The sequence below is a fragment of the Dama dama genome, chromosome 20 (genome assembly GCF_033118175.1).
Source record: "Dama dama isolate Ldn47 chromosome 20, ASM3311817v1, whole genome shotgun sequence".
In the NCBI taxonomy this organism is placed as follows: Eukaryota; Metazoa; Chordata; class Mammalia; order Artiodactyla; family Cervidae; genus Dama; species Dama dama.
Window position 1 is genome coordinate 43,353,901 of NC_083700.1, and position 17,882 is coordinate 43,371,782.

At 36.5% G+C, this 17,882-nt stretch overlaps 1 protein-coding gene across 2 annotated transcripts in view; it reads right to left on the reverse strand.

Annotated features, from left to right (window-relative positions):
• SLC35A3 (solute carrier family 35 member A3) overlaps nucleotides 1-17,882 on the reverse strand; it is a 40,769-nt gene that overhangs the window by 3,055 nt on the left and 19,832 nt on the right. For both annotated transcript variants that reach the window (XM_061121306.1, XM_061121305.1), the window contains exons 2-7: nucleotides 12,297-12,501; nucleotides 8,396-8,550; nucleotides 8,196-8,318; nucleotides 6,053-6,224; nucleotides 4,997-5,115; nucleotides 3,211-3,344 (exon numbers count right to left, since the gene is read on the reverse strand). In XM_061121306.1, coding sequence (XP_060977289.1) covers nucleotides 3,211-3,344; nucleotides 4,997-5,115; nucleotides 6,053-6,224; nucleotides 8,196-8,318; nucleotides 8,396-8,550; nucleotides 12,297-12,501 — 908 coding nt within the window. The remainder of the gene's footprint in view (nucleotides 1-3,210; nucleotides 3,345-4,996; nucleotides 5,116-6,052; nucleotides 6,225-8,195; nucleotides 8,319-8,395; nucleotides 8,551-12,296; nucleotides 12,502-17,882) is intronic.

Here is a 17,882-nt window from a genome sequence, read left to right on the forward strand (position 1 = left end):
CTGCCCCTCTGTTCACCCATGTGTTCCTCATTCATCATTATATTTCTAAGAACCTAGCATATATAGGGAGCTTAGTCACTACCTGTTATGATACGTCTAGTGTTGACTTGCTGCAGATGGGCAACTTTTCAAAAGCCTTGAATACAGGTACACGTATACAATTAAGAGGACATAAAACTTCCTATAATGTATCCTGAAGAAAATTACTGCCACAAGAATATTTGGTTAACTACTTAGACTCTGACTGAGCACTATCTTGGTCAATCTAATGAGCTTTTCCTAGCTTTCCAGAAACCTGGAGTTGTATAAAATCACGTGCTCAGTTGGAAAGTTGTCTGATCCAACTTTCTAGGAATCCATTCTATGATATCTCTAACAGGATCTACAAGAATATCTATTACTATCAGGAAACCCCTGCTTTCCCAATCCAGCTATTTTTAGATGGCTCTGAGAGAAAAAAATTTTAAGGAAGAAGCTACCAGAATTTAATACTTAAAGGATTTGCACCCCCTCTTTCTAATGGATTGTGTATATACTTCCATTGCTGCATTGATCATCATTATAATTTATTCTCATGTCTGTTTCTTCGATCACTGTGACCTCCTTGAAGATATTCCTATTTCTCTACGATCTTCTAGTACACTGACAGACACATAGTGGAAACAATAAATTTTTGATAAAAGAATAAGCAAGTCTAAATACCAAGGATGGTAACACCAACAAGCAAAATAATGAGCACCTAAAAACAGGAAAGGGAATACTGGTGATAGGATATCAGTAGAGATGTCAAGCAGCCAGCTGAAAACAGGAATCTAGAGTTAAGGTGAAGTTGGGACTCATCTTCATAGAGAGGACAGGGAAGCCATGACAGCAGATAAGATGGATAAGAAAGTGAGTGAGAACTGACAGGTTACCAAAGGAACAACCAGAAAGGCGGGTACAGGGGTCAAGGGTACTACTGAGAAACCAAAAAACTGTTTCAGTAGGTGAAATGGGGATAACAAAGGAAAATATTACACTCAGAATACAGATCTTTGCATTTATTGGATAATGGAAGTTTTCCACAAAAGTAAAAATACATAAAGATGGAGGGCTCAGCTATCTACTTTAGGAAGAATAACCTGTCTCCTCCATCTAACGTGGTGTCCTATGTATATTCTCAAAACATTCATTCATTCAATAATAACAGTATCATTGTCTTTTCTCCTTTTATCTTCATCCCAACATACCCCATAGGCTCCCTCAGAAACATGGATTTACACATGCAAGTATGTACCTTACTAAAAAAACTCCTACTCTTTTGTTCCTCTGCTTGTTTACTTGTTCATTTACTTATTTTATTCCCTGTATGATTCAAAGATTTAAAATTATCACCTTGGCCTTATATGAGGTTTTATTTTTTTTTAAGGTATGCCTTTTTAAGTTACCCTTAAAATCTACAAGTACTAAACATTCTCAAATAATACTAAAGCATATAATTTCCTCCATTTAATAAGTAGGGTGTTTAATGTTGTATTTAGTCACTAAGTCGTGTCTCACTCTTTTGAGACCCCATGGGCTGTAGCCTGCCAGGGTCCTCTATCTAACGGATTTCCCAGGCAAGAATACTGGAGAGAGCTGCCATTTCCTTCTCCAGGGGATCTTCTCACCCAGGGATTGAATCCATGTCTCCTACACTGCAGGCAGATTCTTTACTGCTGAGCCACCTGGGAAGCATGCCATGTGAATATGTAGGGGATGAGTATTCCAAGAAGAATAAAGGGCAAATCAAAGCCCATAGCAAAAAGGTTAAAAGAAAAAAAAAGGTAAACAAGAGGTAGTAATGTCAGATGAGGATAGAAAGATAGCTAACAGCCAAAGCAAACAGGCCATTGATGGTGACAACTTCTGAGTGAAGTGGGAAGCAATCAGTTCCTGAGTACACTGATTTACATTGAAAAGAATCATTCTCCTTACTGAATGGGGAAAATTCAGAGACACAGGTGAAGATAGGAAGCAAGGAGGCAAGTCAGGAGACTATTTCCTTAATCTAGATGATAAATGAGGGTGACTTGGATCATGATGATAGCATTAGAGGTTGTGAGAAACGGTCAGATTCTGGTGATATTAAAAAGGAAGAGTTAATACGATTTGTCTCTGCGTTAGAATGACACGTGAAAGGACAGTAAAGAGAAGCTGATGACCTTACTTCACTGAGAAAATAAAAAATGTTCATACATTTTAACTTTCTCTTATAAAACTATCTATGTCCATATCTATAGACTCTGCTTTCAAAGAAGGATAAATTGTGTTCCTAAGTTAAAAGGATTTTTGCCTAAGCAACTGAAAGAATGAAGGTATGTACAACAAATTGAGAACCCTGACAGAGATGGGGAATGAGTTATCTAGTAGACACTGAAGAGAAAATAGACAAATAGACAATTAAATATAAAGGCCTGGAATTCAAATTTAAATTTGAAGTTATTAGCCTATAAACAGTATTTAAAGTCATGAGAATAAAGATCACCAAGGAAGTGAGTGCAGATATAAGCCCAAAGATGAATGAAGACAGTATTCCAAAGTGTAGAAAATGAGACGATGAAGAGGGAGTGAAGTTACAGGAAACTAAGGATGGTATCCTAGAATTCATTAAAATATAATCTCATTACCCTAGGATTACAAGTTAATATAAATAAAATAGAACTTTATTTTATACTTAATTCTTCCTCACTCTGTCTTCTCTCTTGGTATCCATGACACTACACAGTCCTGGGTCTCCTGCTTCACCCATCATTCCTTTAGCAATTCTCTAGACTATTATTCTCCCTAAAGAGCTTTCTCATGAGCCACCTTTTCAAAGGTGACTCAAATTATCTTATAAACAAATTATCTTCTTCAAGAATGTCACCTCCTTTCCTGGCTTAAGCTATATAAATTCTTTAAATGACTTTATATGACTTAATAATTTTAAAAAATACGACTTTTAACTTTTGGGGAAAGACCCCCATTCAGATATACTGGGAAAATTCTGGCCAGCCAAACTGTATAAAAAACTGTTCAGTGTTAGACTTTCTTTCATGCATTTAGTTTGAAACCCTTTTAAAAAGACAGTTAAATAAATCTTACTATATTTCTTTAAAAGCTGTGATAGAACAAAATTTTTCAGATCATATCATATGAAGGACTCATTTTTCTAAATAAGATCTAAAGAAACAGAAAAGAATACACTACCTGGTTGGTACAAAATCTTGTAGCCAAAAATAAGATATCAGTGTTGATAATATTATGGACAAAGAGGTTGCAAATCCTTTCAAAATGTTATCCGCATACTTAATAACAGCAGCTATTACAAGGCCTCCCAGTGCCTGCAGAAGTTTTAAAAGATTATTTTTAAAAATAGACACATATAAAACTGCTTTTCAAAATACTTTTTTGTCTTATAATCTAATCCCATTAAATAAGTGATTTTTATGAAACATTTTGTAACATATGAGCATCTAGGTTTTGTTCAATAGACTCTCTGTTTCAAAAGGTATCAGATAAAATAACTACCAGCAGAATCTGCAGTTTGCTATAATGGAGTTTGACCATATTATGAATAAAATATCTATCCTCATCCAATTTAGTAATTAAACATCACTTCTTCAGACAAATGTGGGAAGACTGAATACTCTGATTAGTGAAATATTTTTATTTTTGATTAAAAATAAAATGTAACTTTATATTTTACTAGCCTTCTAATTGCCTAACTTGGCTTTCTTCCTCGAGTTTCTTCCCATTCTAATCTACCTTTCAAATTGCTCTCAGAGTATGCTTCCTGAAGCACTTGACTCATTCTCTTTAAGAGTGTAGAAAGAACTTTCTGCCAAATCCCTCTCAAATTCCAAACTGTGGCTACTTAAATAATGGTTTTACCATATCTCATAGTTTTGTTTTCTACCAAACCCTGGAGAAGGGAATGGCAACCCCCTCCAGTATTCTTGCCTGGAGAATTCCATGGACTGAGGAGTCTGGTGGGCTACAGTCCATGGAGTCGCAGAGAGTCAGACACGACTAAGTGACTTTCACTTCACTTCACCAAACTCTACGTATCAACTCCCAAATCTGAGTTACCCACTTTCATTGCACCTCTTCAAATGGTAAAAGCTTTAAGAGAGAAGTCACAAGTTATGCCAATGAGCTTACTATAAATTGATGTTTGAGTCCTGTTATTCTTGGCAGTGCTCTCATTCTTCTATTTTCTCCCTCATGCCAACTATACCAAACCTTTTAAATTCTTCTCAAGTCTGTAGTCCCTTCTTAAGGAAAGAGAGCTTTCCTCCTCAGCAGGATAAAAGCCATCATAAAATCTTTCTCAAATTTTCTCTGAATTTTCACTTATCCCCATCTCCTTTTCTCTTATCTTAAAAATAGAAGTATCCTTCCTGCTTTCAAAACAGTTATCCTTTGCTACCTTCTTACCCATCTTCCCTAAGGGACTTTCAGCTTCAAATATCTCTAGAGAAAGGCTTTGTGAAGGCAGAGACTTGTATCTTCATTTTTGTTTCCTCCAGAATACTTAATAAGTATTTTTTGAAGATGAAATTACTCAGCCCTTGAATAATTTAAAGTTATAAACTGAAGTTATTTGATAGGAATACTCCAATATGTAATCAATATTAAACTATAAACTGTTACAGATTTAAATATCTAGATCTGCTTCTTGAGCCTGAATGAACTGACTTTAGACTTCCTGTGAAATGACTAGAACTGTAGAAAAATTAAAAGTTATATTTATCCTCAGCTTTAACTCTTTTATTCTTAATCCTGCATTTTCATTATGTTAAATTTAAATACCATAAAGTTCACATTACAGCATTTAGATCAGTCCTATTTTAACTTCCCTTAATAAACTAGATATAATGAGAATACAAACAGGAGAAGCCCTTTTTCCTCCTATCAGTACATCATAGCTATTTTGATTTTCTATGTTAAAATAAAATTTATTAGCATAAATATAAGAATTTAAATGCTTTACCTGAAGAACAACTACTATCCAGGTCAGTCGATTATATCCCTGAAAAAACCCATTCTTTGACACCAATTCTCCATCATAAACATATACTCCCATTAATCCAAATATACTCCCAAAGAAACCTTAAAAAAAAAAAAGTAAAGTCTATGTTATATGTCCTTTGGTTTGTCAGGAGAGATATTTTTCCATTAACATTGCAAATAATTTTAAACTTAACTTTTCCTTCTTGACAAAATTTGATTAAAAGTTTTTTTAGTTGTATAATTATATAGACTTAGAAAAAATATACTCAGTACCATATTTTGACTCAGAAAAAGACATGGGAATGTAAAACAGAACAGACTACCAGCCTTGGAGCACTGAAAAAATAGAGTGTATATATTACAGGACTATATGGATATCCCATTCAAATATTTGTAAAAGGTGCACTTTTGTATATTTCATTGTATCTTCCTATTGCTAGATCTGTAATTTCATATATTCACATTCATATGTGTAGATATAATAACTCAGGTATGTGGTATGGCATTTTTCTTTATTTAGAAATTTTGGATGTATGATAATATCCAAAAAAATTAGAAAAGAAACAGTCAGCCACAGGCAACATCAGAATGTTATTACTGAAGTCTCACCGTTAGGGAAAAGTCAGCTCAGTGAGAGCAGGAAATGTGTCCTGTTCACTGCTGAATCCCTTACTTCTACCACAGAGCTTATGGTAGACTTATGCCTTATGACTACTGCAGCTAAGATTTCCTAGAGCAATCCCAAACTATGACTAAAGAAATGGTTATACTACAGGAATCACCTCTTTAGGGGGAAGTCTTTGGTAACATATACAGAGTGCAGGGTAAAGCAATTTTCTAAATAAAGTCACAACTAATCAAAGTATTTCACAATGAAAAAGGAACCAAAAGGGATGTGAAATGTTCTTTCTAAAATTTTATTTGCAGCAACTAGCAACTTTTATAAAAGGTTTATTTAATTAAAGATACATAGAAATCTTTAAATATAACAATATAATCACTTTAAAAGTAATGTTAGAAAACATTTAAAACTTACCAAGTTGAATGTTTCTTATCCACACTGATTGTTTGGTTTCTTTTAAGATTTTCTCAAAGTAAACCCCAGCAAAGCCACTTGAAAAACATGCTGTGAGAACTGCCATGAGGCCTACAAATTGTGAGCCAGCTGAAAGTTCCTTAGAATTAAGCTCTTGAGAATCTGAGGGCCACTGAACAAAAAGAAACAACACAAGTTTAATTCCTATGATATTTTACAAAATACATGTTTAGAGACCACCCTTAGACCTTAAGGTAAAAGTGCAACCATTTCCATTCCTGGGGATTACAGAGGACAGCTTTTGAAAACCCTTAGAATAATTTTTTTTCCCATAGTGATATTGCCTTTACAATCTATAATTTCAAAAATACCCTAAAAAAAGAGCTGCTGTTGCTGCAGTTTAGTCACTAAGTTGTGTTCGACTCTTTGCGACCCCATGGACTACAGCCTGCCAGGCTGCTCTGTCCATGGGATTTTTCAGGCAAGAATACTGGAATGAGTTGCCATTTCCTTCTCCATAAAAAAGAGAAAGAGAATGAATAAATGCACAGATGCACAAAACAGCCTCTATAAACAGGTCAGTGGTAGAAATTCAGAGTGTGAAGTGTTGGAGCAGCAAAAGTAAGTCCACAGTGGCTGCTGTGTTGTGGAAGGGCCATATCAAGCCGATCACTCTGAGCTTCATTCTGCAGATCAGTGTTCCTAAAACCTCACTTATTTCTCTATCCTCCGCATGGCTTTTGCCTACCTGAACCATTAGTTACTTGATTTTTAAAAATACCTCACTTTTAAAAATTGAATACTAACTACTTTACCTTAAGCAGGACCTATGAAAATATGAGTTTGATATGCCAATTATATTTCAGTAATACTCATTTAAATAAATAACTATTAGAGATATTTATTGAAAATACACAATACATACCACACTCTAAGGAAAGTAATTGGGGGCAGAGGGAAGGAGGACTTTGGATGGCAGGAGACTGACATGATTAGATTTATTTTAGATAGCCCACAGTGGTGAATAAGTGGAGGCTGAATTTTGGGTGATGGTAAAAAACAAAACAAAACCATCAGTTAGAAGGCAAAAGATTACTTGAGAAACAAAGAAGTCATGAAATAGGGAAATGTTAGTAGATACAGACAAGGACAGAATCAAGAAGTATTAGAAAACAGTCACAAAGTCTTAGTGATTGGATGTATAGGCTGAAGGAAGACTCTAGGACAACTCTCAGGCTAGGTAAATAATGACTGGGAAAAAAATAGAAATAAAGAACAGGTTTGGTGGGGGGAAAGGTAAAGTTTAGTTTTGGATACACTTGGTTTATAAGGCCTACCGAAGTGAAAAATGAACCTGTTAGTCACTCAGTCGTGTCCAGCTCTTTGCGACACCATGGACTGTAGCCTGCCAGGCTCCTCTGTCCATGGAATTCTCCAGGCAAAAGTACTGGAGTGGGCAGCCAGTCCCTTCTCCAGGGAATCTTCCTGACCCAGGGATCCAACCCAGGTCCCTGCATTTCAGGTGGATTCTTTACCATCTGAGCCACCAGGGAAGCCACAATCAAGCAAAGACATCCAATGGGCTTTTAGATATACAAATCAGGAACTAGAGGTGACGACCAGAGTTGGTGACTCAGATCAAGAAACTATCAGCACATGTATTAATAAACACACCCAGAGAGAATGAAATCTCCAAAAATAAGGACATAGTTTAAGAGAAATAATACGCCTATCAACAACCCCAGTGTCTAATGTGTATATGAGGGAAGAGGACCCCAGGACGGAAACCACTAAGGAATCATTAGATGTGAAAAGAACCAAGAAGCAGTGGTATCAGGGAAGCTGACAGACAATAGGAAGGGAGTGACTGATCTCAAATGTTCCCATACTAAGTAAAAATCAGCTTTGTTTTACAAGTCTTATTTCCCTAAATAGACTATTCACTTCTTTGCCTCAGATTATCTGATTTTATTTCTTTGTATCATTTATAGTCCCAATGTGGTATCTTCCTCATGGGGAAGCCCTCAAAAACAGTTGTGAGAATAGGCATTAATTTGCATCAACAAATACCAACCATACTCTCCAAAATGAGATTTTGAAACTGTGATTAAAAATGAAAGTTATACTTATCTTGAATAGTTACCTGTACAAAAGCAACTCCTGTCATCAAAATTACTAGGGAGAGCCACTGGTACACACCTAATTTTTTACTAAGCATTGACACAGAAAATAGTGCAGTCGTAAGAATTTTCAACTGATATGTGACCTGAAAAAGAAAATAGCTAATATTATTGTTTGTCTGTTTGTTTCTTAGCAGGACTACTAGAAATGTATTTTGGGTACCTGATAAGTAGCTGCATCGAGATTTGACAGTGCCACATAGAGTAAATTATTCTGAAGAGTATATATCCCTGATGGAATAGCAAGTTTAAGTGTTTCCATAGGTTTATTAAGAATTTCATCATGTAGTATTCGATTCAGTGCTCTTAGACTACATTCTAGGGAAAAAATGGACACAAAATGGACAAAATCAGTAATTAAGTAACTCTGAATCTGTTCCATACTCTCTCTCAAATCCCTGTTTTTTTCACCTATAAAAAATGGAAATTCAGCTACCTATTAATATACTTTGAGGTCTAAGATTTACAGACATACCTCAGAGAGATTGCAGGTTTAGTTCTAGACCATAGCCATAAAGTGAGTATCACAATAAAGTAAGTCACAGAACTTTTCTGGCTTCTCAGTGCAAATAAAAGTTATGTGCACACTGTATGGTAGTCTGTTAACTGTGCAATAGGATTACGTATAAGAAAATGTAAATACCTTAATTAAAAAATAGATTATTGCTAAAAAATGCTCATTATCATTTCACAATGCTGGGTTGCCACAAATCTTCAATTTGTAAAAAACACAGTATCTGCAATAAAATAAGGTGTATCTATACCTTTAATGATGCTAATATTTCAAATGTTAAATCTTAGAGAAGACAGTATATTAAGAAGTGCCTTATCTTTATAATAATATATATCTTTCACTGGGAAATAAATTGATATGCACACATATATTTATGATAATAAAAATCTCATAGTATTAATTTGTCAACCAAGTATTCTTACTTTATCATAGCAACATTATAATGCCTTGTATTTTATAATGTATTCTATCATCAGTCATTCATGCCAATTAATAATTATGAAGACTTTAATCATAAAATGGTATCGATTAGGAAGTGGGTTTGGCTCAAACAACGGAAAACTCAATCAACACGGGCTCAAACCCATAGGGATTTGTCTCACATTATTATGAGTCCAGGGCCAAAGCTGCTATAGCAGCTCAGTAGTGGCATCAGGGTCCTAAGTTCTCTCTCTATGCATAAGATTTTTAATTTCATGCTTTTCATCTATTATCTACGTGATTTTTGCAACAGGTTACCAAATGACTGAGCACCTCTGGTTCTTCCTTCTGGCAACCAAAGAAAAGAGGAGGGAATAGTGGCCTAGCAGGCATCTTCTTCCCTCTCACTGATCAGGACTGTGTGTTGCGTAACTACTCCATGCTGCAAGGGAGCTGGAAAATCAATCCTTTTCTTTTATATTCTCCACTTTAGAGATAAGAAAGGGAGAAAGGAGTTAACAGTGGACTCTGAGCTAGCCAATCCCCAGTATCAGTCACAAAAAAAGTCCAAAGAACTTGAAAGATACATGATCTACCAAAGAAAGGAGAAAGTCTAAGGAACCCTACCAATCTACCAACAATGACACTTTATAGATGACTGTCTCTCTCAACATAAAATCTGAAAACTTTGATTATGAAAACTTTTAAAATGAAAATAACTTTAACAAAAAAAAAAAACGCTGCTAGATATTCATCCTTTCCTGACTCTAAAATAGTCAAAATATTATGTAAGTAGTTAAAAATTACCAAGATTTTTTTCTTAGTTTTAGCAGAAAAAAATCTAAAATATTAGCTCATTCTTTAAATTTTTAAATAATTAATGTTATCACATTTTTCTTATTAGCAGTCTGAAAGTAGTGAAATTGAGTCTTGTGGCTTTAATTTGATTTTTCTCATTGCTAGAGAGGTAGAGCATCTTTTTAAACATTTATTATTTTCTGAATACAAATGCAATCTCTTTTTGTTTCTCCCAGATTGATACACTCCAGCTACAATGGCCAACATGAGTTTCAAAAGTATACAAAATTTACAAACAACCCAATTCAAAAATGGGCAACAGACTTAAGCAGATATTTCTCTTAAGATACACAAATGGCCAATAAGAAAATGAAAAGGTGCTCAACATTATTACTCATCAGGGAAATGCAAATCAAAACAACAATGGGATACTACTTCACACCTACTAGAATGGCTGTAATTTTTTAAAAATGGAAAATAATAAGTGCTAGTGAGGATATGGAGAAATTGGAATTCTGTACGTTGCTGGTAGGGATCTAAAATGGTGCAATTATTGTGGAAAAGTCTCACTGTTCTTCCAAATGTTAAACAGAATTACCACGTGACTCAGCCATTTTATCCTGAAGTATATATTCAAAAGAAATGAAAGTAGAGACTTGTGTGTCTAATGCAGGATTATTCACTTGTGTGTCTATCACAGCATTATTTACAATAGCCAATGGGTGGAACAACTGAAATGTCCATCAATACAAGAATGGATAAAATGTTACACAGATCTTTTTTCAGTTACAATGGGTTATATCCCAATAAACCCATTATAAGCTGAAAATATCTTAAGTCAAAAATGCATTGAATACACTTAACCTACCAAACATCATAGCTTAGCCTGCTGCTGCTAAGGCTAAGTCGCTTCAGTCGTGTCCAACTCTGTGCGACCCCATAGACGGCAGCCCACCAGGCTCCCCCGTCCCTGGGATTCTCCAGGCAAGAACACTGGAGTGGATAGCTTTGCCTAGACTACCTTAAATGTGCTCAGAACATTTAAACATTATCCTAATATTGGGCAAAATCATCTAACACAAAGCCTATTTCATAGTAAGTGTTGCATATCTCATGTAACTTACTGAATACTGTACTGGAAGGAAACACACTGGTTGTATGGGTAGGAATGGCTGTGAGCGCACTGGCTGTCTATCCTTGAGACTGCGTGTCTGACTGGGGGCTGCAGCTTGCTGTGGCTGCCCAGCACCCTGAGAGTGTCGTATCACTAGCCCAGAGCAAGATCAAAGTTCAAAGTATGATTTCTGCTTAATGCATACCACTTTAATGCCAGCATAGGAAATGGCAACCCACTCCAGTCTTCTTGCCTGGAAAATCCCATGGACAGAGGAGTCTGGTAGGCTAGAGTTCATGGGGTCGCAAATAGTCAGACATCAGTGAGTGACTAAGCACAAAACAAAGTCAAAAAAATCATTAAGTCGAACCATCATTAAGTTGGGGACCTCCAGTGTATACACACACACACATATACATACAATGGAATACTATTTAGCATAAAAAGAAATGAATTCTAAGATATGTTACAATATATATGTGTGTGTGTATATCTATATATAATATTAGTCATGGCTGGACTAATCATGCAGCAAATAAAAAAAAGCCTAGACTTTAGTAAAAAATTATGACTCCTCTAAGTTATTCTTATTCTCAAAATTATTATAAAGGCAAGAAACTATGCTTCATATTTATAGCATTAATCCGGACATGAAATCATGATATAGGTTAGAATAAGATACCTTTATTACGAAACTAAAACTATCTTAATAAAATGAAAATTGAAATGTTCTTAAATAATGCAATAGTGTTCCAATGTGTAGTCACCTATATATATATATATCATATACATATACGTACCTATATATATATGTGTGTGTACTGTGTGTGCTAAGTCACTTCAGTTGTGTCCAACTTTTTGTGACCCCATGTACCGTAGCCCGCCAGGCTCCTCTGTCCATGGGATTCTCCAGACAAGAATACTGGAGTGGGTTGCCATTTCCTACTCCAGGGGATCTTCCCAACCCAAGGATCGAACCTGAGTGTCTTGCGGGTCCTGCATTGCAGGCGGATTCTTTACTGCTGAGCCAATAGGGAAGTCTTATATATATATTTGTGTGTGTGTGTGTGTATGTATGTGGTATGTGTGTGTGTGTCTATGTATGTGGTGTGTGTGTCTACGTATGTATGTGTGTGTGTATATATACATATATATATGAGTAACTCCAAAACAATTAAATAAACTTCAATGACTTAACAAAAAACCCTAGATACCTACTGCTATCTTTGTAGACTAATAAAATGCAGGCCATTATCTTCAAAAGTTCAGCAACAACCACAGCTGTAGATGATAGATAACGAGGCCCCTCTTCTTTTAATGTCCTAGAATAACGCATCGTTAGAACCAAACTGGTAGTCTGAAAGACCAAAATTCCTAAAGAAAGGTATTTTAGGTTGGCGGACATTGTTTTATCTTCATTTGCCTGAAAGACAAAATATACAGGGCAAATAAAGTTAGAAAACATAGAAATTAGAAACATTAAAAACCAGTAAGAGAGGTCTCATTCCAAAGAAGATAAACTGCATTCCACCATATTTTTCCTTCGAGTTACAACTATAAACCTTGGACCAAAGACAAAGCAACTATAAGGAGACTCTGAAAAGGTGAAAAAATAAGGCAAACTGGCTAGACTGCAGATCTTGAGTAAATGTAGAAGTAAATTCCCTGGAGATTTTTGCCACTCCTGTATCTCACTCTGGGTGCTACATCAGTTCACAACCTGGAACCACCAACAGATGTAGGTCAATAACAAAAAAGCCGTAAGAAAAAACCCCCCATCTCCAACCAAGGGCTGGGAAGACAGCAGCCCTACAGGACGCAGCCCTCCCAAGTGAGTGCTGTGTAGTCTGGGCAGAGCCTTGCTGACCGTCCCTAACTTGCACAAGGGACAGCAGAGCTGGCGGCCCTCCCACCACCCCCAGGCACCGCAGCCAAGCAGACTGTGGGGCGGAGCTCTGCCGACCACTCCTGCCCCATGTAAGCCCCTTGTAAGCACTGAAGATGCAGCACCATTCTTCCCTCTCCAGTGGCTGTCTATTTAAGGAGGAACCAGGGTCTCAGAACACTTTAAGTGCCCAGGATACAATATAAGATGAGTGTACTCATCATACTAAAAGAGAAAAAAATTTCAACTAGGATGAATAAGGACAATCAACAGGCAACAACACATAGTACAGATGCTGGAATTATCAGTCAAGAATTTTAAAGGGGTCACTACAAAAATGCACCACCAACAAGCAATTATAAACATTCTTGAAATAATTTTATACCTATATCATTGAAAAAAATAGTACAGAAGTTCTCATGTACACTTCACCCAGTGTCCCCTAAAAATAAAAGGAGCAAAGCTCCAATATTTTTCCTAAAGTAATTTAATATTAACTCTAAGAGACTCACTTTAAATATGAACATTACAAATATGTTAAAAAGTAAAAGGACTGGAAAAAGATAAGCCATGATAAAAATAGCTATGAGAAAGTTGGAGGAGTTAGATTAATATCAGGCAAAACAGATTACATAAGAATTATTTTTAGAATTAAAGGATACTTCATAACGATAAAAGAGTCAGCACATCAGGAAGATATTATAAATGTACATGTGCTAACATAGCTTTAAATACATGAAGCTGACAGAACTAAAAGGAAGAACAGGTAAATCTACAGTCAGAATGTGGGATTTTAACCCACCTTTCTCAGTAACTGATAGAACACCCACACCCACACACACACCCACACCACACACACACACACACACACACACACACACACACACGCACGCACGCCCCAGTAAGAATACAGAAGATCTGAGTAACACCATCAATCACTAAAACTCCATAGACTTGGAGATGATCCACTAAGATCTTCCTTCAAGGAAGGACTTAATGTAGTGTGCATGGTCAGTAAACTGCCTCTCTGCTGTAAGTCACATCTTTGCTTCAAATTCATCTAAATATTCAATCTAAAAAAAAAAAAAAATCCCTGAAGGTTTTTTTTGGTAGAAATTGACAAACTGATTTGAAAATTTATAGGAAAATACAAAGGACCTGGACAACCAAAACAATTTTGAAAAGAAAAAATAAAGTGGAAGGGGTTAAACTACTGAAATTCCAGAGTTACTATAAAGCTCTAGAAATAAAGACTGGTATTAACATAAGGACAGAAGAATAGATCAATGGAACAGAATGAATTCCAGAACAAGATCCATACATATTTGGTCAAATAACTTTGACAAAGGTACCAAAAAGAAAGCATAGTCTTTTTAACAAATAATTCTGAAACAATGAGCTATCTGTAATTTTTTAAATGAACCACTATTTATCTGCCTCATGCCAAATATTAACTAGAAATAGAGCTGTTATAAAAGCTAAAACTATAAATATTCAAGGTGAAAACATAGGAGAAAATCATATTCACATTTCTTACAAAACACATAAACCATAAAAGAGAAACATGGAAAAATTGGACATCATTAAAGTTTAAATCTGCTCTTCCAAAGATACTGTAAAAACAATGAAAGACAAACCACATCATGGGGGAAAATATTCTCGATACAAAAATCTGACCACGGCCTTGTATTTAGAATGTACACAGAACTCTTATAACATAATGAGTAGAAAAAAATTACCCAAATGAAAATGGACAAAAGATTTGATAAACATTTCACCAACAAAAGATAAAATGGCTAATATGCCCATGAAAAAATGTTCAATATCACAGTTATTAGAGAAATACAAATTAAAGCCACAATGAGATAACATTATATACCTACGAGAACAGATGAAGTCTTAAAAACTGATGCTACCAAGTGTTGAAGAGGGTTTAAAGTGAAAAGAACGCTCAATTTTGCTAGTGGGAATGTAAAGTGGCACAACCACTTTATCACCCATCTATCTCATTCTTATAAATCTGCGTGAGCAAAAGAATCCTAATGTGAAATAAAACTGTAGCATTTTAGAGGTGGAAAATGTTTTAGAAATCATCCAGTACAATCTATTCATCTTACAATAAAGAAAACTGTGAACAGAGTAGTTAGATGACTTCTTCAAGGTCTTATAACTACTAATTGGAAATAGCAGTTATAAAGACAAATATCAGGTTCTCTAGATCCCATTACATGCTACTGTAAAATTTCAAAAGACTTCCTGGTGGCCTTTTATCTCTGTATAAAAGGAGAATAGGTTGCCAGCAATCTACATTTGGCAAAGGCATTTGATTTTCCTGGAAAATATTACACAATTACTTCAAATCTGTTCAAGAAAGTCTTCTGTTTATTCTGGACAACTAAAACTCAGCAGTGGCCACAGGACTAGAAAAGGTCAGTTTTCATTCCAATCCTAAAGAAAGGCAATGCCAAAGAACGCTCAAACTACTGCACAATTGCACTCATCTCACACGCTAGTAATGTAATGCTCAAAATTTTCCAAGCCAGGCTTCAGCAATACGTGAACCGTGAACTTCCAGATGTTGAAGCTGGTTTTAGAAAAGGCAGAGGAACCAGAGATCAAATTGCCAAAATCTGCTGGACTATCGAAAAACCAAGAGAGTTCCAGAAAAACATCTACTTCTGCCTTATTGACTATGCCAAAGCCTTTGACTGTGTGGATCACAATATACTGTGGAAAATTCTGAAAGAGATGGGAATACCAGACCACCTGACCTGCATCCTGAGAAATCTGTATGCAGGTCAGGAAGCAACAGTTAGAACTGGACATTTAACAACAGACTGGTTCCAAACAGGGAAAGGAATACATCAAGGCTGTATATTTTGACCCTACTTATTTAACTTATATGCAGAGTACATCATGAGAAACGCTGGGCTGGATGAAGCACAAGCTGGAATCAAGATTGCTGGAAGAAATATCAATAACCTCAGATATGTAGATGACACTACCCTTATGGCAGAACATAAAGAAGAACTAAAGAGCCTCTTGATGAAACTGAAAGAGGAGAGTGAAAAAGTTGGCTTAAAGCTCAACATTCAGAAAACTAAGATCATGGCATCTGGGCCTATCACTTCATGACAAATAGATGGGGAAACAGTGGAAACAGTGGCTGACTTTATTTTCTGGGGCTCCAAAATCACTGCAGATGGTGACTGCAGCCATGAAATTAAAAGATGCATACTCCTTGGAAGGAAAGTTATGACCAACCTAGACAGCATATTAAAAAGCAGAGACATTACTTTGCCAAAAAAGATCCATCTAGTCAAGGCTACGGTTTTTCCAGTAGTCATGTATGGATATAAGAGTTAGACTATAAAGAAAGCTGAGCGCTGAAGAATTGATGCTTTTGAACTGTGGTGTTGGAGAAGACTCTTGAGAGTCCCTTGGACTGCAAGGAGGTCCAACCAGTCCATCCTAATGGAGATCAGTCCTGGGTGTTCATTGGAAGGACGGATGTTGAAGCTGAAACTCTAATACTTTGACCACCTGATGAGGAGAGCTGACTCATTTAATAAGACCCTGATATTGGGAAAGATTGCCGGCAGGAGGAGAAGGGGACAACAGAAGATGAGATGGTTGGATGGCATCACCGACTTGATGGACATGAGATTGGGTAAACTCTGGGAGCTGGTGATGGACAGGGAGGCCTGGCATGCTGTGGTCCATGGGGTTGCAAAGAGTCGGACATGACTGAGCAACTGAACTGAAGACCATAATGTACATACTGTAACAGCAATACCCTGATTTCTTTTCAAATGAAAATATAAAGGTCAGATTCTAAGCCAGGATACATTACTTCTACAATTTGGCTTTTCCACTTCCAAGTATATACTACATCAAAATAAACATTTTCTGTGATAATACAGTTCTTAATATTCTTAGTCTCTCACAATGCTATATTTTGTTTTTCTAAGTCTGTGATTGAATATACACTGGTTTCTGCCCCTGGCTCCTGAAACTCTGGTAGTTCCCTAAGTGATAAGGGCACTAGGAGCATCTTTTATTCTAATATTTGGTCTTTGACCCCAGTTCCTGACACAGTGCTCCTGAAATCCTTGTAATTTTCTGGGTGATAGACGTGTCTTTTGTTCCAATAAGGCAAACTTGGGTGGGTCTCTGGATGACTCCTGAATGAGAGCTGCTCAGCAGAAAAAACAAGCCATGATTAGAAGCTTGGAATTTTCAGCCCCATCTCTGAGCTCCCCTACTCCCCCATTGTCTTAAGAAGGCAGAAGGGCTGAATATGGAGTTAATGATCGCTCATGCCTACATGATGAGGCCTCCATAAAATCCCAACAGTACAGGGTGAGGAGGGCCTCCAGGTTGGTGAACATATCCGTACAGGGAAGGTGAAGCACCCCAAGTCCATGGGTACAGAAGTTCCTGTACTGGGAACCCTCCCAGACCCTGCCCTAATCTTCATCTGATTGCTCATCTGTATCCTTTATCATATCCTTTAATAAACTGGTGAACATAAATGTTTCCCTGAGTTCTATGAGCCACTCTAGCAATTTAATCAAGCCTGAGGACCTCTGATTTGCAGCTAAGTCCAAGTCAGTTGGTAACTGGGGACCCAGGTTGTGACCAGCATATGAAGTAGGGTGGGAGCAGTCTTGTGAGACTGGGCCCTTAACATATGGGATCCGACACCATCTCCAGATAGGTAGTATCAGAACTGCAAAAGGACATCCAGCTGGTGTTGCAGAGAATTTGCCTTTGTGTGGGGAAAAATCCCACACAGATTTGTTGACCAGAAGTGTCAGAGTGAAATATTCTGTATGAGAAGTAGAGGAAACACTCAGGAGGAAAGAAGGGTGTTGTTTTTCTAATATGAAGTCAAGAAGTAAAATATATACAAACAC